At 37.5% G+C, this 25,955-nt stretch overlaps 2 protein-coding genes across 3 annotated transcripts in view; one reads left to right on the forward strand and one right to left on the reverse strand.

Annotated features, from left to right (window-relative positions):
• LOC117479029 (protein unc-13 homolog B-like) overlaps window positions 1-17,629 on the reverse strand; it is a 66,919-nt gene extending 49,290 nt beyond the window's left edge. For both annotated transcript variants that reach the window (XM_034126044.1, XM_034126046.1), the window contains exons 1-2: window positions 17,421-17,629; window positions 6,177-6,206 (exon numbers count right to left, since the gene is read on the reverse strand). In XM_034126044.1, the coding sequence (XP_033981935.1) occupies window positions 6,177-6,206; window positions 17,421-17,442 (52 nt within the window). In that variant the 5' untranslated portion in view covers window positions 17,443-17,629. The remainder of the gene's footprint in view (window positions 1-6,176; window positions 6,207-17,420) is intronic.
• Window positions 17,630-19,340: 1,711 nt separating this feature from the next.
• Window positions 19,341-25,474, forward strand: LOC117479032 (stomatin-like protein 2, mitochondrial). Its single transcript, XM_034126049.1, has 10 exons — window positions 19,341-19,533; window positions 19,967-20,119; window positions 20,234-20,333; window positions 20,659-20,717; window positions 20,816-20,917; window positions 22,108-22,242; window positions 22,574-22,718; window positions 23,309-23,388; window positions 23,483-23,611; window positions 24,285-25,474. The coding sequence occupies exons 1-10, from the start codon at window positions 19,489-19,491 to the stop codon at window positions 24,375-24,377; spliced, it is 1,041 nt and encodes a 346-aa protein (XP_033981940.1). The 5' UTR covers window positions 19,341-19,488; the 3' UTR covers window positions 24,378-25,474.
• The last annotated feature ends 481 nt before the right edge of the window (window positions 25,475-25,955 follow it).

The following is a 25,955-nucleotide window of genomic DNA, read 5'->3' on the forward strand; positions in this document are numbered from 1 at the left end:
AGAGTTTCTCTCACACTCCTCCCTACCCTGCCTTAAACGCCTCCACTGGACTCCTTTGTTCAGGCCTCTTTTAGGTGAAATACCTGATAGCTTTACAACACAAGCCAAAAGTCACAATCATTCAAACACTGGAGGCGAGTTTTTTCTCATTGGAAGCGATAAACATTCACACACACTTTTTTGGAAGACATGACAGTTTGTCCCCGTGCACATACAGAAATCCAACACTAACACACACACACACAACCTTGGTCTGTGGGAAATAAAAGCAAGGCATCAGCTGTTCCTTTGTTGACTGATTACCTGACCACCCTAAACAAAGATTTTCCTTGATACCCCGGCAACATTTGGAAACATTTACTTTGCACAGCCCCTTCAACACAGTAGCCAGATAACTAAACCAAACTCAACTCTTGACACAATGTTACAATAAACATTTGACCCAGTTGGTTTCCTACTGCCACATATATAAAGATTAAATTCGGCCCTTAAAAAAAACCATGTTGTAAAAAACCCCCCCGGTGACGTAATACCGTCTAAAAGCATTGTCCATCCGGCAAACAGCGTGTGTGAAAGAAGACAGACCTAATTATTGTCTTGGGTGGACAGTAGGACAAAACACAGGCATTATTACAAAGGGAGCCTGGGGGATACTCAAGCCTCTCCCCTAATTAGATAGTGCATGCCTTGTGCCACGTTTGGGCCGGCTACCATGAATAGAAGAGATGAGATAAGGGAAGAGGATGTATGGATTAGATAAGAGCCACTTAGCGGCTGTGGATCCTTTGCAGCAGGTGCTGTCCACAATACAGCTGATACAATCTGCACCATTAAGGAGAAAGCAGCCATAACTGTCCGGGAAGACACCAAATATATGGCGGCACACTGAAGATGAAGATGTTCTATAGCTAAACATGAGATTTGGCGTCAATGGTATGGAAAAGTATCGGTTCCTGTCTCCGAAGTGGGCACGGCCAATTGTAATTGTATGTTATTTTGCTAATATTAGATATTTTAATAGCTAAAAACATTTAGCATTGTGAATATTAGTTAGCTAGGGCTAACGTTTAACAATTTTCACAGCTTGACTAACTTTGTGTAGGAGCCATATGTAAGGTCTTTGTTTTTTATTTATTATGTTTTTTCACTTATTGGTGGTGGGTGTGTTCACTGGAGCTTGGGGAGTGAATTGTTCTGTTGACCTCAATAGCTGAATTGAATTGCATTGTGCCTTTTGTGGAAGAATAAAATGGTCAAACAAATGCAAGAAGTGGAGTGGATTTATTTAAGTGTATCGTCCTTATTTTTTTACTACCTACAGCTGCAATACTTAGTTTCACATATTGAGACGGACATGTCAAAAACAAATTGGTCTCAAGCAAAGTTTATTTTCTCCTGATTTGTACTTCTCACAAATGGCATTTTGGAGTCAGATTCTTTGCAAGAAATGTAGCCAATGTGATGCAGATACAGAAAATGTACTGTCAACTGTCTTCTTTTTGAACCGTCTCTGGTAAAGCCATACCCATTCTGAATTTGTTGTAATCCAATATGAACTTCTTCTTGCTTTCAAATGTACCTTTTATTTAGAGTTGTAAAAAAGGGATTTTTTAAAATAGTGGATTAATTATTTAAAGTAACTTTTCATGCGACAGAAATAGCAGAAAATGCTGTTTTACGGAAATGTAATTATGGAGATGTCCTGCCTTTCTCAGATTTATATTATATTGAAGTAAATATTGGGTTTTTGGACTAACAAAGGATGAATCTACTGATTCAGAAAGACATCCGGTAGAGCCCTAATATTGTCCCTACCAGTTCCCTGACCAGGATCCACCAAATCATGCCTAACCCAACATGAGGTTAAAAGTTGGCATGGTATGAGTCCTTCCTCATTGAGTGGAGAACTCATTCTGACATGTCAAAATGCATGACAGCACACACACGGTGTTTGCACACACTCATTCTCTCATACTGTGCAAACACACACATGTGAGTGTGTTGTAAAGAAGTGACGATGCAGGCTTTCTGTCCAGTCCCTGTTTTGAGACAGTCCTCTCTCTCCCTGTGCAGCGGGACCCCGAGCCCTCAGTCAAGCGTCTTCATCCATTATTGATTGATGAGGAGTTTTCTCAATAAATTAGTCAAGGAAACGCAGGCAGTTGGAAGGCTGACATTTCAAATTCATACCTCTCATCAATATTGCATGTAATAGAAGATTTATTTCAGGACTATTCTACTATTGTTGCGACCGCCTGATGAGAAGTCTCTCTGCCTTCAGTTCATAGAGTTATGGACTAAGCGAACAATGCAAGATGAATGTGAACTAGGGACGGTTCAAGTTTGGGGAATATGTGGTTTTTGGCATCTTATGGCAACATTTACATAATAACCGTTAATATATTGGAATTCAAGTAGCATAAACTACTATTAGAGAGAACTATAAAAAAGGTGGGCAATGCTTCGCTAGAATTGTCCGACATTTTGATAAGTTAATCTTCCTCTTTCAGGTTGATTTGCTGAGTCAGCATGTTGTTGCTTACGCTGGAATAGCAACTTTTCTTGCAGTATATTCCTCCGTAGTATCAGGTTTTGACAGAGGGCCTTAGTTGCACGCGCATCTGCTTTTGAAAAACAGCCAATAGGAACTCTCTTTTTCTCTGAAATGGCCTGTGGTCTGAAACCAGAGCAAACTGTAGATGCAGAAGTCTAGTGTTCACTCGGACCCCTTGTATAACTTTATGCCGAGAGGTTGTTATGACATTTTTGCCCATCAATGCCTAAAATTAGTCGCTTAACCCAGCTTTAAACTTCTTTTATTTTGGTAATGAAATTGAAAAGAGTGACAGACTATAAGTCCAGAAACAACTTGTTTTTAAAGGGTGCCAAAGAAAAAGCTTAAAATCTGTCTATCGGAAGGTGTGGCGAAGCGCAAACACACTTCCAGACCAGCCTTATGTAAACTTTAAGAGCTCTTCCAATACATCACACGTCTCCCAATGCAGAACAAGTTACGGTTATCAGAAGCAGATCATGTTAAGTCATTCATTCCTTGAGCCTGAGTAAACAGAGAAAGGCCATTACCTGACTGAGGCTAGATTAGGTGCAGATCTACGCAGTGGGATATATATGCAACTTATATATAGATATAATCAATTGTATAGCAGTTTAAGCAGATAAATGTAATCTAAATGGAAAATGTGCCAAAACAGTAGCACAATACCATAATACTTCATGATATCATATGAAAGTTAATATAGCTGCAACAGTAAGATTTATCAATAAGTTGGTAACATAATTACACCCTATTTTGATAATGGATAGACGATTAAAGTAATTTAAAAATAGAAAATATGTTTTCAGCTTCTCAAATATTACGTTTTTCTGCTTTTCTCCGTTTTAGTTCATATGAAACCGAATGTTTTTGGACTGACAAAACGAAACTTAAAAAAAATATGTTTTGCTATTAATTGACAATGTAAAGACCATAAAATAATCAGTTAAATCATAACATAATCTGTAGATTAGTGGAAAATAAGGGGAAAATAAGAAAGTTATATGTTATTGTTGGTCCATTCATCATGATGTGGAATTTTTGCATATACAAATATAAGCTACATTCTGCAATACACACGACACATTCACAACCCCAAGTATTTGAATATCCAAATTTGATTGCTATTTCTGCTGTTGGAACAACAACCATAGGCTAATAACACGTGTACTTAGAAATGTAAGCATGCTGGTCCTTTATTATTTCCCAAAAATTGCCTCAAATGTATACTACGCACTGCAAAAAGGCACAAACCGTACAGTATTTAATTTTACATTCTGTGTTATCTTATTCCATCTCACATAATTGTACTTCCTTATTTCTCTTTTGCCTTATGTATAATGTATTGTTGGGTTTTCATTGCCTACATGTTGTTGCTATTGTTCATTTGACGACACATCTGCAGACTGCCTTCTCAATGCATATTTCTCTCTACTGCAGCATGTAAACAGTCTCACTCATTTACAGCGTGAACATAGCCTTGTTTTTCTAAAATCTAATGCTGGACTGTACTCAACTTCATTGCCATGTAGCAAAGAAAAAAACAACAACTGATTTACAAATTTACATTTCGCCTTAAGGAGACGGCAGGCTTAACTGAATTCCCTGATGTTTGCTCTGGGACAGGTGTCACATGAGGAGGGAGGGGACAGAAAGAGAAGGCTGACAATCTAAAACCAATATCTCACTAAACCAATAAACAGTGCTGCCTCTGACATAATGTAGACACCTCAGACTCATTTTTTTTTATTATTTAAAAAGGGACACAGCGAACAAACGAAGAGGCCTGCTCTGTAATTAACTTTAACAATTATCCTCGGCAAACACAGGGTCAGACGGGGACCTAGAATGAGAGTGAGTATCTAGCCAAAAACGTCATACGGCTTAGTGGAAGGCGTTATGTTAAACACACCACGGATTTACTTAGGTGGAGAGCGTGGGGATTTGGATTTAGCCACCAACAATCTAAGCTCACCTGTGCACGGTTTTGACATAGAAGGACACCGGAGAACATAATGCAAAGTCAACCCGGGCCTCGCTAGAACTTGACTGATTGACCTACATGCGAAAATGGTTGCAAGTGGCATGCTTCTAAAAATCACAAAGCGAATTATCATTAAGTTAGGTGAGCCATGTAGGCGTCTGGCTTTATACAGTGCAAACAGCTGCATTAGTTAGGGTTGGCTGTGTACATTTCCCAACAGCTCAACACTGGGTCAGAGTTGGAGGTCTTTAAGATACGCCTTTATTTTGAGATTCCCCTGGTGTCTCTATGTCTCCATTTCAATCACTGGGTTAGGTAGTCGGAGATTGGAGGATCCATTGTTCAGTATTGATTCAATGATCTATGATCGAAATGTATCGATACATGTTATCTTTACGATGTGTGCCTTTATCTTGAAATGTCCATGGCACACCTGTGTCACTAGTTGGAGATTATAGGATCCATTGTCTGTATTGATTCAATAATATATAATCTAAATCATCGATTCAAAGTAAAAGACATCCATACATATCATCGTTAAAATACGCTTTTATTTTTGAAATTCCCTTGGCACGTCTGTGTCAGCGTTTCCATCTAAGTGCAACTAAAAGACATTTGCACTTAAATTATAAGAATTAAGGCACTTTATAGTGAACAGGAGGTCTATTTTTATATGTTTATTTAAAATAATATCTTGTTTTTCATTTAAATGTCTGGAAGAAAGCCCAGCTATAAAAATATCAAATCAAATGTTAGTTGTTCTCTTTAACAAATGGGCATAAAAAAACAAATCGTATCGTGGTATACTTTGTAATGTCAGCAAATATCTATATTTGTCCAGATTGATTATAATATTGTGATAAAACTTTGGATAAACACCCTTGGTAGACAATGGCATGATTGAACATATGTCTCAAAGCAACACTACCAATCCTGTAGGTAGCCATAGAATATGCTCTGGTCTCCCGAAAAATGAGAAAATGATCTGCACATAAAAAAGCTTCCTTTCTCCAAAATCAAGAGAGGACTTAAGAGCTCCGACAGTGTTCATGTAAAAACATTTGAAACATTTAGATCAGGGGTGTCCAAACTACGGCCCGGGGGCCAAATGCGGCCCGCGGACCATTTTGAATCGGCCCTCAGCAAATTCAAAAAGTATAATGGAATATGGCCCACAAATGAAACTTGTGCTTATCTTATATTGTACTTCTTAAATATAAATGAAAAATATATTACACAGTAGTATTTATGTGTTAATAAGCCCACTTTTCAAATACATTCAGTCAGCTAAAGTTGGAAACATTTTCTAACATATGTTAGTTGATAAGAAAAAAGCCCAATGACTTATTTACATAACAAGCTTGAAATACACCCTTCATATTTCTCCTTATTATAATCAATCTGAGGCTTCTGTTTTAAGGGATGAGCTGCCACCACTCACGAGCATCATTTACCTACATTTCATTGGTTTTGCTAACATAGAACTGAACTTATGAGGCAACTGTATATACCTCTAGTGAGTGGCCCAGCCCTTCGTATATTTTTCTGTATGTGGCCCTCGGTGAAAAAAGTTTGGACCACCCTGATTTTGAAGACCAATACAGTCCTGAAAAGTAGAAGAAGTTCCGATGTACTCACCTGGAGGTCCTTGGAGCTTGGCTTTTTTCACTGTAACACAAAACAAAGACAATATTTAGGCTCTTTGGAAAACAGATTTCAACCATTTTGAATTTCTTTAGTAGAACTTTAAGAGTTCAAGAACACTAGGACGCTGGGTACAATGTTAAACGTGGATTAAATAACAAGCCGGTAATGTATACATATATGGGGATGAGTAGTGTACAGTATCTCATGTTGTTGAAGCGTGACACATTCATTTATATGCAGAGAAACCGTGAGTCACAAAAACATCGAAGGCGATGTTGACGTCCTCGAAATGAGGAACACGTAACCTGCAGCTTGATCAAAAATGGATGAGCCATTTGTTTTGGTGGGCAGCGTTACGTCAAAATGTAATTAAAAAACAAAAACATCAGAGAGATTTGTTGAATTTATACACACCATGCCTTTATGATCATTACTCATGATGTTATCATTTATCTTGCCTTACTTCCCTTTCCCCATTACAATATTCTTCCATAATAACTCATATTCATTAAAGAACAAATCTTAGTTTTTTTCCCTGATACATTTGTAGATAAATATCCAATCTTTGTTCATGCATAAATGTCAAGTTTCTTCATGCGTCATGCCCAAAATAGGTTTGAGAAATTAATTTTCTTAAAAAAAGGACGCCTGATGCTTGCTTTAAGAAAAATATTTTAAATTATAAAAAACAATTTGGTAGTCACATTTTATCAGAGTTATTAAATAGGGCTGCACGATTTGGAAAAAACAACTTGCAATTGCGATGAGATTCACCATATTGGATTGATTGATCATTTTCTTAATCAAAATTCTTATAGAAAGATATACTAGGCATGATTATAGTGTGATTAATTAAAGGTGGGGTAGGTAAGTTTGAGAAACCGGCTCGAGATCGCTAGAATTTGAAAATACACAACCGGAGAAAATCTGCCACTTCCTTACAGAGCCCCTCCTCCAACACACACGAACGCGCACATGACCAATGAGGGCACAAGATAAGTTTGTGCACAGATGGAAGGCTGACAGGCAGGTAGGCCATCCAGTTATTTTAGCCGGGCCGGCTAAAATAATTGGTCGTGCTTTTTACAGTATTAGGGCTTCCACAGATGACATTTTTTTATGGATTTATTGTCAAAGCACTTAAGATATTCATTGCTATCGGGATGTTAAGAGCATTCCATGGAATATAACAAAAAGTGTATCTCGAGCCGGTTTCTCAAACTTACCTACCCCACCTTTAAGAGGATCTTTGACAAACACATGTTTTTTAAGTCTGAACAATACAATGGGATGGAAATATCAGCTAGTGGAGCATCGGACCATTCGTGATGTCTCGCTGTCTCGCAGATCCCACGCAGCAAGCAGGAAATTAACCCAGCTCACACTGTCCGCTCCTCGCAGCAGCGAGCCCCGCAACCTCCCGCCAACACGGCACCCAGACCCCACGCATCTGTTTGTCCTTACTGGTGTCATTTTCTGGTTGCTAACGCCATTGTAACACATAATCACTGATGTTCCTCTGTAACGGTGGTAGACTCATCAGAACAGAGTGGGCGAGCTGACCAATCAGAGCACAGTGGGCTCACAGGGAGGGGGGGCAGGAGCTCCAACAAGCCGTTTAGGACAGAGAGTAAATACACATACTATACAGAGATGCTGTATGAGAAACCAATGTGAGTTTGGAAAATTGCACAATATAAATCTATTCTAGTAGACCTCAACAATGGAATTATGATCAGTAGAAATGGCCATGATATGGGACCTTTAATATAATCAAGGAGCATAAGCCCAGACAGCTATATCATAAAACACAACAGCTGGTAAACAAAAACAGAACAAAAACAGTGGCAAAAGAGCGCAAGGGCATTAAACATTACAGGTATTAAAATAACAATACACATGAAGTATGGGTTGAAAGCAGCCTTTTCCGAATAACCTCAAAAAGTTATGAAAGGGAATTATGTGGTTTATTTTTATCCGATCTTTAACCCCCTGATTCATGTATACAATAACGTTTATGGGATTGTGGAGCGATTTGGAGGGGATTAATTGTGATTGCTGTGGCAGAGAGATGTGTTCAGGCACATAAAGCTTTGCAGCCGGAGATGGCAGATGGACAGGGCGGGATGATGGGGGCACAAATGAAGCTTTCATATTTCTAACATCGCCTGTATTCCCCGCATTACGTAAAACAACTACGCAGGAGAGACATATTTGTTTGTTTTACTTTCTGTCCAAAACATCACTCCTACAAAAATACACAAAAATGACTGTACAGCTAAAGAAATGTCCCTATAATGTTGTCTTTTTGGTAAATAGTCCAAAGTACAGTTTGACTCCAGAGCCCACCAAACTGTCATCCCTTCTATCTCCCCCTTTCTAATCTGTATCTCCAATAAACAAGGTACTCTCTGGACCAAAAAATACCTCAATTATTATAATTTTTTTACAAGAACAATGAGAACACATTATGGACACCCCGATAAGCCATTTGAAGCTTTAAAAAAACACTAAACTGAAAGTATTTACAATATATATACACATTTAGCTGATGCTTTTATCCAAGACACAAAAAGAAGAATGCAGATATACTTGCTTCAAATAAGCCAAACCATTGCGTGTTGGCGCATTTGTTTCAAATAAGCTTAACTCTTTAAGTGATCATTAGAAGAAAAAAAGATTTGTTGAATTTGATGGCCAAATTACAAGCGAAACAGGTGGGTTTTCAGTCAGCGACGGAAGATATGTCGAATTAATGAGAGTTCATGTTTTATACAGAAACATTAACAAGCTAAATAAAAAAAACACCAAATATCCTACAAACTAAATTAACCTAGGCATAACTATTCGAAATGGTCCTGAAATATCCATTTAAATAGTCTCATTCGTTTAAAAAAGATAAGATATAATAAAAACTGACGAAAAACAAGGAAAACATAATTTTAAGTGGAGTACTTGTTCAGAAGTCTGTAGTGTAGTCAAGCTTTGACATTAACAACTGCAGACTTCAGCACTTTTTAAACGGTGGGAAAAGGGAACTTTGTAATCACAACGGAGAAAAGAAACTAAATCTGAAGCGCTTCCTGTCTTGTGCATACCTCACTGTGAAGCGGAAAGGGAGCAGTGGAAATGTTCAGAGAGCTGTGTTTTGTTTTTTCTGGATTTCCACTAACTCTTTGTCACCGAGGAAAGTGAGCTGGCTCAGTGGCCTTTTGTTCCTCATTTGCATGATGTTATTTAGGGCTGTGTTAAAGGGCAATACACCAGGTGACCATTATGGTGGAAACTGATGCTTATCATTTCCTGTCCTGGGCACTGCGTGGCTTTAGAGGCCATTTAGCTCACTGTTTTTGCAGGGCGAGTTGCACATTTACCCTATTATAGCTACTGCTTTTACTTTCCTTTTCCAGTACGCTGACTTTCTACTCAACATGCCTTAAACTTAATTCAAATATATTTAATAAGGCTAATGTTTCTGTCAGCATTTTTGTTCTGGAAAGATTTCAATGTCCGTGACACAATGTAATTCCGGTCACATATGATTTATTATTCGGTTTAAAAACCATCGATACGAAGGCTATATAAAGAATGACTTAATCCCTGCATGTAGATTTAAGTCCTGTCATAAATTCGTCCATACAAACAAATATACATTTTAGCATCCCAAAATCTTAACACAAATAATTTCCCTCAGCTTTTTGGCTGATATAAAATAAAATAGAATTTATAAACAAACCAAAATAGATGTAAGCCTGGCTCAAACCATTTTATGCCGACTTAAAACACATTTAAATATTCTGTTCTGCAGAGAAAATTAAGTATAAGTAAATGTAAACAAACAACGTAACACACATAAAAATACTCTGTAGATAAATATTATGATATTGTATTTCTTTTAACTACAGATTAACATACATGATCCTCAAGTGTATCAATACATTTTCACATACCTAATGTCAGATTAGGACGTATAGGGGAGGTTAGAAGTGACATGTCAAAATGTCCGCTACTGAAATGGTGGTTCATTTACTGTGAGTCACATCAACACCAAAAGGACCAGTCTTTTTTTTTTACTATTACTATTCTGCTGTTAATTTTCTTATTATTACTTATTAATCACCTTGCCCTTTGCACTCTATTTGTTAACAACTTTACTAATAACTATTAGCTTATACATTTTTATGTCGTATTTGTCTGTGTTCATACATGTATACCTTTTGTAATTTTACTGTATTTTGATGCTATGCAGTTTTGATTTCCTTCCGGGTATGAATAAAGTGAACTATCTGTCTATAATATAATAAAAATGTATACTGCTTACCTAAAAAGGTCTACTTTAATTGGATGAATTGAAAGCTGACAGCGCAAAAACTCACCACAGCAACACCTTTGTTTACTCTAATTACTTGAAATAAAATAACTTTCGTCTACTTAAACAATCCTAGGCAGTAGATTGTTCTTGCATTTCGATCACATGTAAATATGTGTTACAAAATGTGCAATAAAAGGTTAACCAAATCTCTATATGTATTTGATTAGATTTTTATTAAGACATCATCTTAAGGGAAAGCCATGTAGAAAAGCAGGACATTGGTTGATCCCTGTGTCACTTCCTGCTCCTACTGTACAGGCAGTGGTGTACTTCCTCTTTGTGATGGCTGTGATCAGGTGGGGCGAGAGAGGGAGAGAGAGGGAGGGAGGGAGCAACAGATGGCCAGGGGATTACCCACAATCCCTAAGCGCTCTCTGCCTCTTTCCCTCATAATTCCACTACTCTGCTGCATGCAACCACTCTGCAGTCCTAGTCCTGCACAGCATCCAGTCCTCATCCTTTAATAGATTATTTTCTTGTGATAACTCCTCACCTACTCAGTCAGCGGCAGAGCCAAAGTCATATAAGCAGAATCAAAGCAAACAATGTTGACGCAGTTGTGATGATAGTATGTTCCGTATAGAGCGGTGCAGTGATGACGTATTTCTGTATTCTAATCAATAGGATTTTTCCACTGGATTTGGGAATTTTGCAAAAAATAAGATCTGTGGCGAACAAACGTTTATGATACTTTGGTTTAGCAGGATAAACTCCACATATATTATAATAATTGATGCGTAAATGCCGTAAATCGCCAGATGTAAGTAGCTAATGATATTCTTTAAACAAACTACCAGACGCTTTTTAGCTATCGTCTTTTTTAAGACGCGTAAAAGCTTCAGACGTTTAAGAGACGTATTTTGAGTACCAGAATAAAACTTTTAAAATGTCGTAAGCTTGTATTAACCACACTTTTTTCAGGCATCAAACAAAAAAAACAGATTAAAAAAGAAGTTTAATTTGTGCTAAAAAGCCAACTCCTTTCCGGGTTCAGTACTACACAGCCTTATGATCCATGACTTAAACTCTTTAATTACTTTAGAGTGTGTGCCAGGACACACAACTGCTACGTCACTGTTTTCAGCTGATGAGCAAAACTAATTTCACTGTATGTCAACAGAAGAATCAGCAGCATACAAAAAGTGTAATGATGGACGAAACAAGCGCCACATCCTGTTCAGCTGGCAGTAAAACCGCAGGACGATGTACAGTAGGAAGCATGAAGCCAGTTTAGCAGCACCAAACAAGACTTGGCAAATATTGATGTAACCCAGATTGACCTGCCATTTAGAAAATTGAATTGCTTCATTGACCCACATCCTCCACCGTAGTTTGGTCAAGTGCCACAATAGGGATTTTATCCTAATTGCAATATGGACTAGGGCAATATCCAAATTGCATGGGGAACAATATTGTTCAAAGGCAAAGCATGGGTCGTTCTGGGTTAGGTATTGTGTTGTTGCAAAGATGACCTTGCCTAGAAATCATATCCAACAGGCTTGAAGAGAAGATTTTGGTTCGATACCATTAATGCAGAAATTATCAATACCTTGGGTTAACGTTAAAATAAGGTGTTTTTTTTCCAAATGATTCAACCCCACAGCTCTTCCAATGCCAATAATAACCTCCAGGATGTTTATTAAGGCGGTGCATGATGATGGTCAACTTGAAATCAACTCAGTCCTCTACGCCTTCTCTTAAAGACTTGAGACCAACAGTTGCCACAAAAGCTGCCATTCGATACCGTGTAAGAGTTTAGCCTTTTGTGAGGAAGGGTGGGATCCGTAAGCCTTTTTAGAAATGTAACTGGATTTACTCCACAGTATTTAAATACAAAAGATGTCAGTACATTTTTACTTTTCTTCTACAGTTGTGTTTTTATGTCTGCCCAAACATAGGATTGTTCGGACCGTATGGTTTATACCTTGTTACAAAGCAACAGATTGCATCCAAACAAAACAAACTCTTCTCCTAATTGAATTAGACCCACTCTGAAATCACTGAGTGAATGTTTATTCTAGTCAGTCTAGAAGGCTTTCTGCCAATTTCCATATCTATGTTATTTTGGTAGTACAAATGAATAACATTCAAGACCTTTTTAGTACCTCGTAAAAGGAAAAATTCACAGTATTACTGCAGGTCTGCGCCAAAAAAAACAGCCAAAAACACTACAGTTGAACTCATATTGAGCCCTATTGAATTTGAATGACCTAAATATTCAGTGTATAATTGCTAACATTATTCCTTTTTCCTTAACAATTATAACAATGTATTGTGATGGATCTAACAATGGCCCCCTGCATTTACCATCAAATAAACGTGGAAACAACTCGGGGGTGAAAAAGTTACTCTGGGATTATTTTTCAAATATCATCTGTAACATGTGGATTTACAGTCGATTTGTTGAGTAACGGGAACACTCGCTGCAGATTTGAATTAGTCTCACTGCTACTAAAGTAATGTAAAGGGAACATCCAATCAGAGCATTTCAACTAAAGTACAATGATTACAGATTTAACGTCTATCCTCCTACAATTCCAGACTTTCTTTCTTTTTTTCAAATAAATGTGTGAACAAGTTTATTTGTGGAAATAAAAATTCTAAATTATTATTATTTTATTTATTTATTTTATTAACCACAGACCCTATTTCTAGCATCCAAAAAAACGTTGACTTACGGACGAGGGATGCGCTAAAATCTGTATAAATATCAGGTATTCTGACACTAAACCTATGACATTTGTGAGTGTGTACCTATGACGTGTGTGAGTGTGTAGATCTCAGATACTGCAGCATCATGGGAGCCATGCCCTGCCCTAATACGCAGCAGGAGACCCCCCCCACACACATGTCCACTTGTAAGGGCAACCACTTATCTGTTGTGTAAAGACATCGCCATGGAGACGAAGCATCTCGACTCCCAATAAATAAACAACATTGTCAAGCTGCGTTGTCGGGGGATGAGTCACAACGTCAGCTAATCACACAGCCCCCTGCCCCAAGACCCTTTCCTCTGTTATCTATGGGCTGCATAAACTCCAAACAGCTTACCATAACAGTTATCGATAAATGGACGGTGGGCCCATTTGGTACGATAACTCTTCATTCAGCCATGGGGCTGAACTTTCTGTGCACACACAAAGCTGCCTTGCCTCTTTTTAACCTTTTCCCTGCGAGTAACATTTCTCTTTGCCAGCTTGGTGTATCGATGTCCGAATTCATGCTGAGGCTCATTGTTTCCAGGTTTTATATTTTTAAAAAGGACTTCCAACCGCAAAACCTGGCAGGTAAAAGACTATTTTGTCTTTTTTACATTTGCTCCTCTTACATCTATTATTAATATATATATATTTTTTTTAAAGGTGGGGTAGGTAATTTTGGAGAAACCAGCTCGAGTGCGCTAGAATTTGAAAATACACAGCCGGAAAAAATCGGCCACTTCCTTATAGAGCCCCTTCTCCAACACACACGAACGCGCACATGACCAATGAGGGCACGAGATAAGTTTGTGCACAGATGGAAGGCTGACAGGCAGGTAGGCCATCCAGTTATTTTAGCCGGGCCAGCTAAAATGATTGGTCGTGCTTTTTACAGTATTACGCCTTCCACAGATGACATTTTGTCAAAGCACTTAAGATATTCATTGCTATCGGGATGTTAAGGGCATTCCATGGAATATAACAAAAAGTGTATCTCGAGCCGGTTTCTCAAACTTACCTACCCCACCTTTAACATCAGCTTTGAAAATGGAACATCAGGTCAGAGGGCACATGAAGAGGGCTGATGGGAGTTCAATCTTGGTAGAATTTAAAATAAGTTGATATAAATATCTACAGTAGGTTTCATGCAGTTTTTTTTATAGTTGAGGCACCACACAAAGCCTGCACCTAAAGAAAGCACTTCCTTTAGCATAAAATGAAGTGATTACACAGGCGTATTAAGGTTAAAAATGAACCCTGGAAAGAGAGCCAAATATTTAACTGTCAGACTTTGAAAAACTTTCTTTTTTATTTTATAAAAGAATATATATGCCTAAAGCTGAGGGAAATTATTTGTGCTATCGTGTCAGCCTTCCATACATTTTTTTTAAATGTTTACTTCAAAAGTCTATTAACGGCCTTGATGAAGTCATTCTTAAAGAGGATTTGTTATGCTTTTTTGGGGTTTTCCCTTTCCTGTAGTGTGTTATATACTATAAGTTTGAGTGCATGTAAATGGTCTGCAAAGGCTAAAATCCCAAAGTTCCCTCCAGAGGGAGTTTCTCTTTTTTGAACATTAAAGCATGGAAACATGTCAAAAATAAAAGGCACAAAATAAAATTACGGAACCTGAAAATAAGCATAATAGGTCCTCTTTTAGCTAGCCTTTCTATCAATTGATTTCAAGCTCTAAAATAAACACCTATTATATTTGACTGGAATTTCCCATTTGTGCAGAACATGGCAATCTTCCCGGGCAATTTGCCAGGATGCCACCGTTTTGGTGGATTCAAAAGAAGAGAAAATTAGCTAATAAAGTGCCAATTCACTCCTGATATGTTAGAAAAACACTGTTAACTTAACACAACTCCAAAGGGGGAATTCCTGCTCTGTATGTTGTTGAAATTAGAGCTGTTTACTTGTGAGCATAATTTCTCGGCAGTGACGTCCATAACATTTGCACAAGCATTAAGGAAACTTAAGATCATGACAGATTGTGTAAATATGCATGATCGGAGATATCAGAAGGATATTTGCAAATAATTAGCTGTGTATGAGTCCTGACTTAATTTTCCAATCATTTCAGAACATTTGGGGAAATAATACTGACAGTCATTCACACATGCCAGGTACAAAATGTATAACAAGAAATGCTTAAAGCCACAAGTTTGGAACTTTCAACACCCAAATGACAATAATGAGACAAACAGGATCAGACAGGGGATTACCATACAAAGCCTCCATCTGCAAAACAAACATTTGATTTTTAGAAGTGTACTGGGAAGTTCAGGGAGTGTGCTATGTATTCCCTACACAATGTTACACCTGCAGTTCATACTTGCAGTAATAATTGAGTAAAAGCAAGAGGACTGCAACTCTAAAAGGTGTCGGCAGGATTTACGGATGATTGCCTCAAGCCTAATGTTATTTCAAGTGACAGGATACGAAACAACTACACGGAAGAATATACTCCCTCATTTGAGTATTTCAAAAAAAATCTCAAACCCTAGGATCATTTAAAAAACGTTTCTGCTTGGAGCACACGTATTCCAAGTCCTCTGACCAACTACATAAAAGTTCACTTTTTTACCCAATTGCTCAATGACATCCCAAACATAATTTATATAAAAAGTATGACACCTGAGGCAGATGATGGGACTGAAAAGTACACTGTTATAATTTATTTGATAATGGGGCAGAGTGTTGTTCATTTTAAAAGTTATGTTGTCAATGACCTCGAAAACAGTGTTTTTATCTAAAAATGGTGAGAAGATTTCAATGTTGAATTTTTCTTTTTCAATTCAGTACATCCTGTCTACATTTATCCCAGAGAACATGGACAGATGAATGTTGGTCTAACTTCTTGCACCTACAAACAAATATTCTGCGATAAACAATTAATACAAATATCTCTATTTGATTGTCATCTTGGGGAGTGGTAAGGAAGTATTTTTACGCTCTGTAAAATATTCTCTTATACAATCTTTAAAGCAAGATTTGTTTTAGCTAAATATTATCCTAAAGGAAAATAAGTTAAAAACCATTAAAGCAGTCTTTCTTATTTATTTTTTAGCCCATCCTCACAGCTGAACCAAATAGCTTGGCATTGGCCTTGTTGGCACAGAATAGGATGTTACATAATGTGCTTTGCTGCTGGGATGCTGGGGAGGGCAAGGATTGTCCAAGCAAGCCTGATTTACTTTGGTGTCATTTTCACCTAGAAACGTGCTCCAGTAAAGAAGACTTCAACCTTCTTTTTAAAAAAAAGGAGCTGTACACACAAAGTCATTGGGCATATTATCATTTTGACCCCTGAAATTATCTTATTTATTGCTGGTCTTTTTTTTTCCAACATGGACGCCAGATTGTTTGTCTAATTAACTTTGACTTTATTAACATTTAGGGGGTTGTAAAAGCTCAGTAATTTGATCATCCACTAAATTAACAGTGAGGCCCTTAGCAACCTTCAGAAGAAGGCAGGAAGGCCCCTGTATCTGTTTTATTGAAGGACATGAAACTGCTTATATCATAATGCCTTCTTGGCCAGGTCAGCATTGAAAATGAGATTTTATCTCAATGCTTTTTTATCTGGTTAAATAAAGGTTAAATAAAAGTATTCGTCAGTCAAATTAAAATACCCATCAGAAAAGCAACAACCTTATTTATATGTTAACCTTAACCTGTACAAGTGATTTATTTATAAATTAAGTGCAAATAATAAAAAAATATTTGTATTTGGCTGGAGTTTAACCCAAATTGAACATCATTTTCAGTCATGGCTGACATTTATTTTGTAATATCTTCAAAACCTCTATAGACAACAGGTCAGTAGTGTTTCTCTACAACAGCTGGTATAGTAGACTATAAAGGGCTCAGACAAACGAGTAACATATCGTATCCAATTTAGCAAAACAACCTCAATATGATTTTTTTTTTTTAAACAAAAGTGTGGGGTTATAAAGCGTTGAATCACAACAGGACCATTGTCTGGCTATTGGCCACTTGTATAGTCCCAGAGGAGGATGTCTCCCAGAAAACCTGTTATGTTAGATTATATTGAAATAACCAGATTTAACTCGACCAATTTAGTTTTTTTTAAGCATCACATTTAGAGTTAAGTGCTTTATAACCGTGTAAAGAAATGAAAATAAGAGTGACATTTACCTTTGACACACAGTAACGACATGGTAAAGCTCTTCCAGTGATAGTCCAGTAGTTTGACACAGTTTGTAGAGCAGCTCTCAGCGGAGATTTACTCCGTCGAGTATCATTGTAAGCGGTAAATTACTTTTTCAAATCGCTGATAAGCTCCAAATCGACGTTTACAGGTGGTTTTCCGAAGCTGGACTCGGGCAGAGAGCGGCAGCCCCCCGCCACGGCCACGCCATTATTAAAACTCTCATCACAGCTTTTCCAGACTGACGAACAACCTGAGGGCGCCGAGAGAGGCGGGGTCGATGCACCTGTCACTGGCGTCTGAGCTGACCAATCAGAGTACAGTACCGTGCTAGAGGGCGGGGCCGATTAAAATATATCCAACCAATCGCTGAGAGGAACAGGTTGGAGGAAGACCAAGCTAAAAGATTATATTGTGCAGTACTAATTATTATTTCAAGCAAGATAAACATGACATATTCATGGTTAACTTGTTGATATTATATCATTTTTTTATTTTATTTTATTGTTAATTGCTTTGAATATATTAATAAGATAACAGTTTTTATTGCTTAAATTGTATGATGGAACCTTTGAAAAAAAAGTCTAATTATTTTACATTACATGTTACTTGTTAGACGCTTTGGAGCGACTTACATACTCAATACTGTGGGCAATCCCCACAGGAGCAATTTGGGGTGAAGTGTCTTGCCCAGGGACACAACGACATGCTGACTGCAGTGGGGTTTGAACCTGTGCTCCCTTGATCCGAACACCAATGCTCTATCCACTGCGCCACACGCGCCTCGTTATTAGAATTTATTTATTCCTTGATGATTTTTTTGACAATTTCTTTCCATTTTATGGATGCCAATATTGTATTAGGCTACACTTTGAAAACGTTTACATGATATGTTAAGCAAAACAACACATGCAATAGAAAGTTATATATTAACCTTAAGACAATGATAAGTGTCCACTGTTAATTACAATTGAATGTTATTTTGTACAAAGAAATGCATGTCAGCAGTTTCTTTTAGTTTGTCTGTCAACAAATATAATGCTTTTTTTTATTATTGTTGTAATGTATAGATCCCTCGATGTGACTTTCTTTGTCATTAAAATGGATGACTGGTTGTGTAAATATACAAATGTCAGTTTGAGCACCATCATTTCTTATTTTATGATAAAGTTATTTTAATAACGTTTATAGTAGTTAGTCTCCTGTATTCATTAATAATATGCCTTTTCACACAACATTTATTTTTTATTGAATGTGAATGGTGACTTACATTTTACAGTTTTTGACTTTTATTCAGAATCAGTTTTGTTACCAAGTAGGTTTACATATACTAGGCATTTTTTATTTGCATATGTGGTGCATACAACGATTATTGTATCTGAAATCACACAAGATCCCCAATCTCTGACTATTTTGTATTTCTCATGTAATGGTTTTTTACTGTAATGAATTTGATCAATGCATTATAACAATTTTTTGCTTTAAGTATTTTATCTATGACATTACTGTAATATGTTCGATGGTTGAGTTAAACTCTGTTAATACAACAACAACAAAACTGTCAAGGGTCAAGTCAGGTCAGCTTTATCAGACCCTTATACCCCCTATATTGTTCACTGTTGCATGTTTCGACGTAAAATACTAGGAAAACATTATAAAGCCATATACAAACATATACTCATGTTCTGTCCGCTGTCTGCTTGTCCTATTTCCCATATTGACCCAATGTCGTCCTTTTGAACAGATACGACATAAACCAAGAGATCCCAAAGAAGCTACATTTGGTACATTTAAATATATACCACACACCTGCAGCAGAGCTAATACCAAGCCAACAGCACCCCCCTGTGTGATAAATAAAAACTGTAGTATCAACTTGTAAGCGGAACCATAGTCGTACGGTTTTTGCAGCCTTCACCGTAGGGACGTTTTTACCGTTGCACCACTGATGTAACTTTCATTTCCTCATCGTTAAGGGTCATACACACGAGAACAGTTCGTAAAGAGTCCAATTTACGAAGCCGAAACTAAATACAATCACTCAAATTCATTTTAATGATGCTACGGGCGCTGTGTCGGACTGGCGGGGCCCTTCTGCAGGTAAATTAAAGCTTTCTAAGCACTTCCGGCGGCATGTTAACTTGTGTGGTTGTCATTCAGCGTGCACCAGGGTGTTATTAATCCACGAAATGTCCCTCTTTATTCGGATAGAATAACTCCTGAGACCGTGCCAAGTTAACACGAGAGGCACACTTTATTTAGCTTACCACTGACTGTCATGCTAACCGTTCATTATGGCCTGGGAAATGCTAACAAATGCGTACTGTATTTCAAATAAATACCACGAGCAAATCAGAAATGTTATGCACAGTTTGGAGGCTTTCTATAGACTTAATAAATTGAATCATCAAATTAAAATAAATGTTGCAGCTTTATCTATATTCATCATATAACACTCTTTGCTGCAGGGGCTTTGGTTTCACAAGCATATTTTATTTATTTGTTTGTTTTTCCTGCCTGTTTGCGTGTGTAGCAGACCCAGCGTGCGGCGCCGAGGCTGTGGGTCACCCCGGCCCAGCAGCGATGGGCGTCCGGCCTCCCCATGAACACCGTGGTCCTGTTTGTGCCGCAGCAGGAATCCTGGGTGGTGGAGAGGATGGGTCGCTTCCACCGAATCTTAGAGCCGGTATACAGCCTTTGTTGTCAGAAGATTCCTTACCAAATACTGTTAAATATTACTGCGGGGAAACAATAAACAATAAACAAATTCTCAAAAACACTTCTATTTTTCCTCTTTTAGGGTTTAAACTTCCTCATACCTGTAATGGACCGAATTAGCTATGTGCAAAATCTCAAAGAGATGGTCATCGATGTCCCGGAGCAGTCTGCAGTATCTCTAGGTGAGGGGTAAATCAAGTGTACAAAATTAAGTGTGACAATTGTCCAATTAATAACATTTTTTATAGGAAATCGCAATATTCAAATTGCAGCAGGCAGAATATTTGTTAGAGGCTAAATATTTGTGGGAGAGAAACTCCTTCCTGAGGGAACTTTGGGATTTTAGCCTTTGCAGATAATTTACTGCGCTCAAATCTTTATTAAAAACACTACAGGAAAAAGAAAACCCCAAAAAGCATAATAAGGCCTCTTTAAAGCATTTAAATTGTGCAGCTCCAGAGACAGCAAACACTATTTATTTTTAATGAGCGCTTCTTGTATTTACAGATAATGTATCGCTACAGATTGATGGAGTGCTTTACCTAAGGATCCTAGACCCTTACAAGGTATGCTGTTAAGAGCTGCTTCAATTAATACAATAATTGTCGTTTTACCTCGGATTACATTAATACTAGCTTTACCTTTTACATTTTTTTGTTCCCAGGCCAGTTACGGTGTGGAGGATCCTCAATATGCCGTCACACAGCTGGCACAGACCACCATGAGGTCTGAACTGGGCAAACTCACACTGGACAAAGTGTTCAGGGTAAGGGCACATACTGATTCGATAATTACTTGTATTATTGTTTTGAATGAACTTAATTCAATAAGAAATAAATAGGCGAGAAAGAAATACAAATACAGAGGTGAGTTGGGGGTGGGGTAATGAGGACTTTTAGAGTAATAAACAAAGATACCTTTTGCCAGGGGTAGACATTAAGGGTACAATTCCACAGTGGAATTGTATTATCACTGGCCCCACCATTGTAACCACTGGCCCTAGAGCATTCATCCAAAAAATCGACAATGAAAAAAAATGAACACATTTGTTGTGTGTGCACAAACTACATTACTACTTGTACTACAACATTTGAATCATCAGTTCTTCCTCATTTTCCTCAATTGTTCATATTTGGTTTATTCAAATAATTATATTGTGGTCATTGTTAAAAAATGTCTGCTATTATCATTATTATGAGTATTATTATTTGTATAATGCGCTTTCTGCCTTCCTGTCTTCAGGAATTAGAAATGTAATGGCTATGTACATGTAATAGCCTAGATTAGAACCGTCATTATCCTAAACTTCTAGGACATTTCCCTATAGCGAATACCTTTATATTTGTTCTACTCTTCACTTACTTGTCAGCATAGGTCGGCAAAAGTTGTTTGCTTTTCACCCAACAACGACAACCGCCTCACGAAACGCTATGTTGTAGCGTTAATAAACGAAACAATGGTCAAAATACCAATACCACAGGACCATTTTCTTTTTTTAAAGCAATATTTTTAGTGGCCCGAGCGGGCAAGTGGAAAGTACGTTATGCTGGCCCGGGGTGTCTAAATAGTGCTTCCGGGCCAGCGGGCCATTTATAATGTCGAGCCCTGCTTTTACACATACGGTTTATAACGTAATATTGTTTTATTATCAGTAGCTGCAACACATTTTTAAAGCTGCGTTATCGATCCTTCAATAAGAAGTACTTTGAAGACTTATTTGCGCTTTTCTTTAATACGGACAATGCAAACAATTTAACTTGACAGATGTGCTGCGTGTTTCTAGCATAGGCTAGTTTTGAAACCTTTCTCAAAATAAAACTGCAACTGTGTTCTATTTCTTGTTTGGAAAAGGAGAACAAATGACTGCTTTATTTCACATTCTTCTTCGGTATGATTCAGTATAAGTTGTCATACGCACTGCAGTCACTAAACGTTTGTTTCTTTGTCCCCTCAAAGGAAAGGGAGTCCCTCAATTCCAACATTGTCCAGTCCATCAACCAAGCCTCAGACGAGTGGGGGATCCGTTGCCTGCGTTATGAAATCAAAGATATTTATGTTCCCCCTCGGGTAAAAGAGTCCATGCAGATGCAGGTGGGGGCCAAATATTTTTCCTTCAACAAATGCTTTTTGTGTCACATATACGTTTGTTTCAGTATATTTCATTGAGATTGAAGAAGCGAGAAAATTGACAAACTTCAGAATTTGTATTTACCGGCCATTCAAATGAAGTAAATGATTGTTGTCAACACATTTTCTTATATGAAAACAGAAACTGTTATCCTCAGAGTCTAGGAAAACATGTCAGGTCTTGTGTTAACTGTACTAACAACCCTATAAAGTGGCATTATACCGGTGAGGCTGGATAAGTTAGAGAGCTGTATTAATCACAGGAAAACACACTTTTTTATTCCCCCCCGTGTAGGTGGAGGCTGAGCGTAAGAAGAGAGCCACAGTGCTGGAGTCTGAAGGGACGAGGGAGGCGGCCATTAACATCGCCGAGGGTCATAAACAAGCCCAGATCCTGGCCTCCGAGGGAGAGAAAGCAGAGCAGATCAATAATGCGTCTGGTGGGTGCACTTCAAAGACCCAGCTCAGTTGTTTTGTACCTATAGTTTTTTTTGTTATGTGGTTCTGAGCTTTGAGGGATTGTGCTTGTTTTGCCTTCTCTGCTGTGCTTAGTTATGGTTGTTAGGTTCAGGATGCAAGGCTTACAATCTTGTATCACTATGGAAGCCTATTTCTGCATGTAAAGATAGAAAGTGAGATGAAAACTTAGCCTTCTGATAAACAAAAGCTGTTCATAATATTATGATGACAAACTCAAAAAGATGACTGAGCATCTAAAAAATGTGGACTAAGCGTCTAACATTTTTGACTTAACTTTAGTGTTTCCAATGTACAACTTAGCATCTCAAAAATACTGAACTCTCAAATTAATGATAAAGCATCTCAAGTGTGAATTAGCTTTTCAAAACAAAGAGAAATTGTTTCAAAAATAAAGACTTGATACTTATTTTGAGATAACAAGTCAACATTTGCAGAAGTTTTGCCATTATGACCCACAGGATTTCTTTGGATCAGGCAGAAGTGGGCTTGACTGATCAGGACACAAGTGAGACGTTATTAATGGACAGAGTATTACTGTGTTTCCCCGCAGGAGAGGCTCAAGCAGTGTTGGCCAAAGCAGAGGCTAAGTCTAAGGCTATCCGTATGCTGTCAGACGCTCTGACCGAGCAGGTGAAGAGGAGTTTATCTTTTTCAATGAGCTCTATACGACCATTGTCTTATCTTTCAAAGCTAATGTATTTCACCTTTATTGTACAATGCACAGAATGGAAACGCGGCGGCCTCCCTTAGCGTGGCTGAGCAGTACGTGTCAGCTTTCTCCAAACTCGCCAAAGAGACCAACACCATCCTCCTGCCCTCCAGCGCCGGGGACATCAGCGGCATGGTCACACAGGTACGTACACCAGCATCATTATCTCAGAGTACTTTATTATCCAGGGGAAAAAGGGGTTTTGTGACATTTTCTTCATTTTACAATGAAATAAAGAAAAGCTAAATAAAATAAAAAGATAGAAACAAACTATTTATATGAATATGAATCAGAAACAGGTTTATGCCAATAAGTTAACACATACGAGGAATGTGTCTTGGTGTACATTGTGCATACATAAACACATTTAAAGAAGATAAAAAGCAAGAAAAAACACCAACAAATAAAATGTAAACTACGTTAAGATATAGGCAAGGCAAGTTTATTTATATAGCACCTTTCAGCACACGGCAATTCAAAGTGCTTTACAAAATAAAATAAAAGACATCGAACATTATTTACATGAAATCTGGATATACCAAAAAAACGACGTGCAGTATACTATTGCAAAGTACTTGGAATAATAAAATAAAATATGTACAGTATTATTATTTAAACACAAATTAAAATAGGAATGGGCAGTAAAAAGTACAATGTCTAATTAAATATAAAATAAAGTGAAATCTAACTGCAGTCTGAGTTTGACAAGTGTCAATGTTGTACACTGAAACTTGTGTTTTTAGTCACCAGAATGATTCTCTCTTGTTGTCTTTAATGCATAGCAATAATTGTTCTCATTCTGTCCTCCTGCACTCAGGCAATGACCATTTACAGCTCATTGGCAAAGACGAGCACACATGTAGTGGAGGAGAAGAAGAGTGATGATGATGGGAACAAACCACATCAATAGCAGGACTCAGCGGACACAGAATGAACTCTACTGACACAGAACCACAAGCAGCTACAGTTATGTTTTCAGTTATTGGGACTCCAGGGCATCGCTGTGAGAAAAGCTTCACACAGCTTCAACTGACAGGACAGAAGGAAAACTGACAACTTTAAACACTTCAGGAATGTTTTGTCTTGGGGGAAATCATGTCCTGTTTCAGAGGATTTCTAATCTTCACTGACTATTCTTTACGTTTAGTTATTGTCTGATTGGGAAATGAACACATTTTTAGCCAAATATACTCACAACAGTGACTTTGGCTGGCTGGCGAGAGGGAGAAATAGATGTCAGGTTTTTGGGATTCACCAGCTTCTGGGTGCAAAATACTGTCGTGCAGTAATGATATACCATCATACGTTAATTATTTGTACTTACATGACCTCAATTGGACTTAAAGGTTTCAAAATATAATTAAAACACACCATTTTGTTAAATGTATTTGACTTTTGATACTGATATCGAGGGCTGTCTTACATAAGCTTTCAGGTTTGTAATAATGTCTTCAGCCTTATTGGGACCAGCAGCTTTGAGTTACATGTGATGTCTGACTGTTTGCTTCATAATGCTGATAAGTTTTACAAAATTAAGTTGATTCACAAAAAGCATCTCCCTAAAAACAACCCTTATCCAGTATCTACTTATATTATTTAACAATACCTTATTAGTTCATTGTAAATACACAGCTGGCCCTATAGGAACAAATGTCCCATCATTTTTTTTTTTTTTATTCACCTTCTATGTCATGAGGTTCATGAAGTACAAGAAACAAAGATTTGTGAAGTGGAATTAGACTAAGTACGTTTGAAAATATACACGTTAGAAGAATACTGCATAGACGATCCTAAAGAAACAATTGGACTTCTTCAGATGTTATGTTTGGGAACCCTTGACTGTTTATGAATGAAATCTTACATTATAATTAGAAAAAATACATTAAAGTTGACCTCCATGTTAAGGGTCACTTTTTTTGGTTCGCCAATGTACAATTACCATGACAATGCAATGTAAAAAAGGTGTTTAATTTGGTCTGAGTGTCAATAAATACATTTATAAATGTTCGACTATTGTTGTAAATCAGTAGAGGTATGTTGAACATGCCAGGGTTCATTATTCGTTATAGGGATACATGGTATGGCAAATGTAGTCAGGAATATTTGGAAAACTATAAGACGACAAAATAAATGCTTCAGTATTGTAAATGGGAAATACTTTAAATGTAATGCGTTTACATTCAAAATCATGTAAACAAAGTATATCTGTTCTAGGTACATTGTCACAAGATTACAATTCGCAGAGGACTGAATTTGGTTCCTCAACATAATGACGGAGTGACACCTCTTTACTCACGTCCTCGCTCTCCTATCTGTGATACAGTGTGTTTCAGCCCTCTTCTTTGCCTTACGGACGGACAGGAAGCTTGTAGTTATACAGTCTACTACGGTTTGCATTATAAATTGTTTTGCGTATTAAATTATAATAAAGCAGTTCAGCACTATCCAATTTAAGTTTCCTTCTATCTGTTTATTATAACATGGCATC

The sequence above is a fragment of the Trematomus bernacchii genome, unplaced genomic scaffold (assembly GCF_902827165.1).
Source record: "Trematomus bernacchii unplaced genomic scaffold, fTreBer1.1, whole genome shotgun sequence".
Taxonomy (NCBI): Eukaryota; Metazoa; Chordata; class Actinopteri; order Perciformes; family Nototheniidae; genus Trematomus; species Trematomus bernacchii.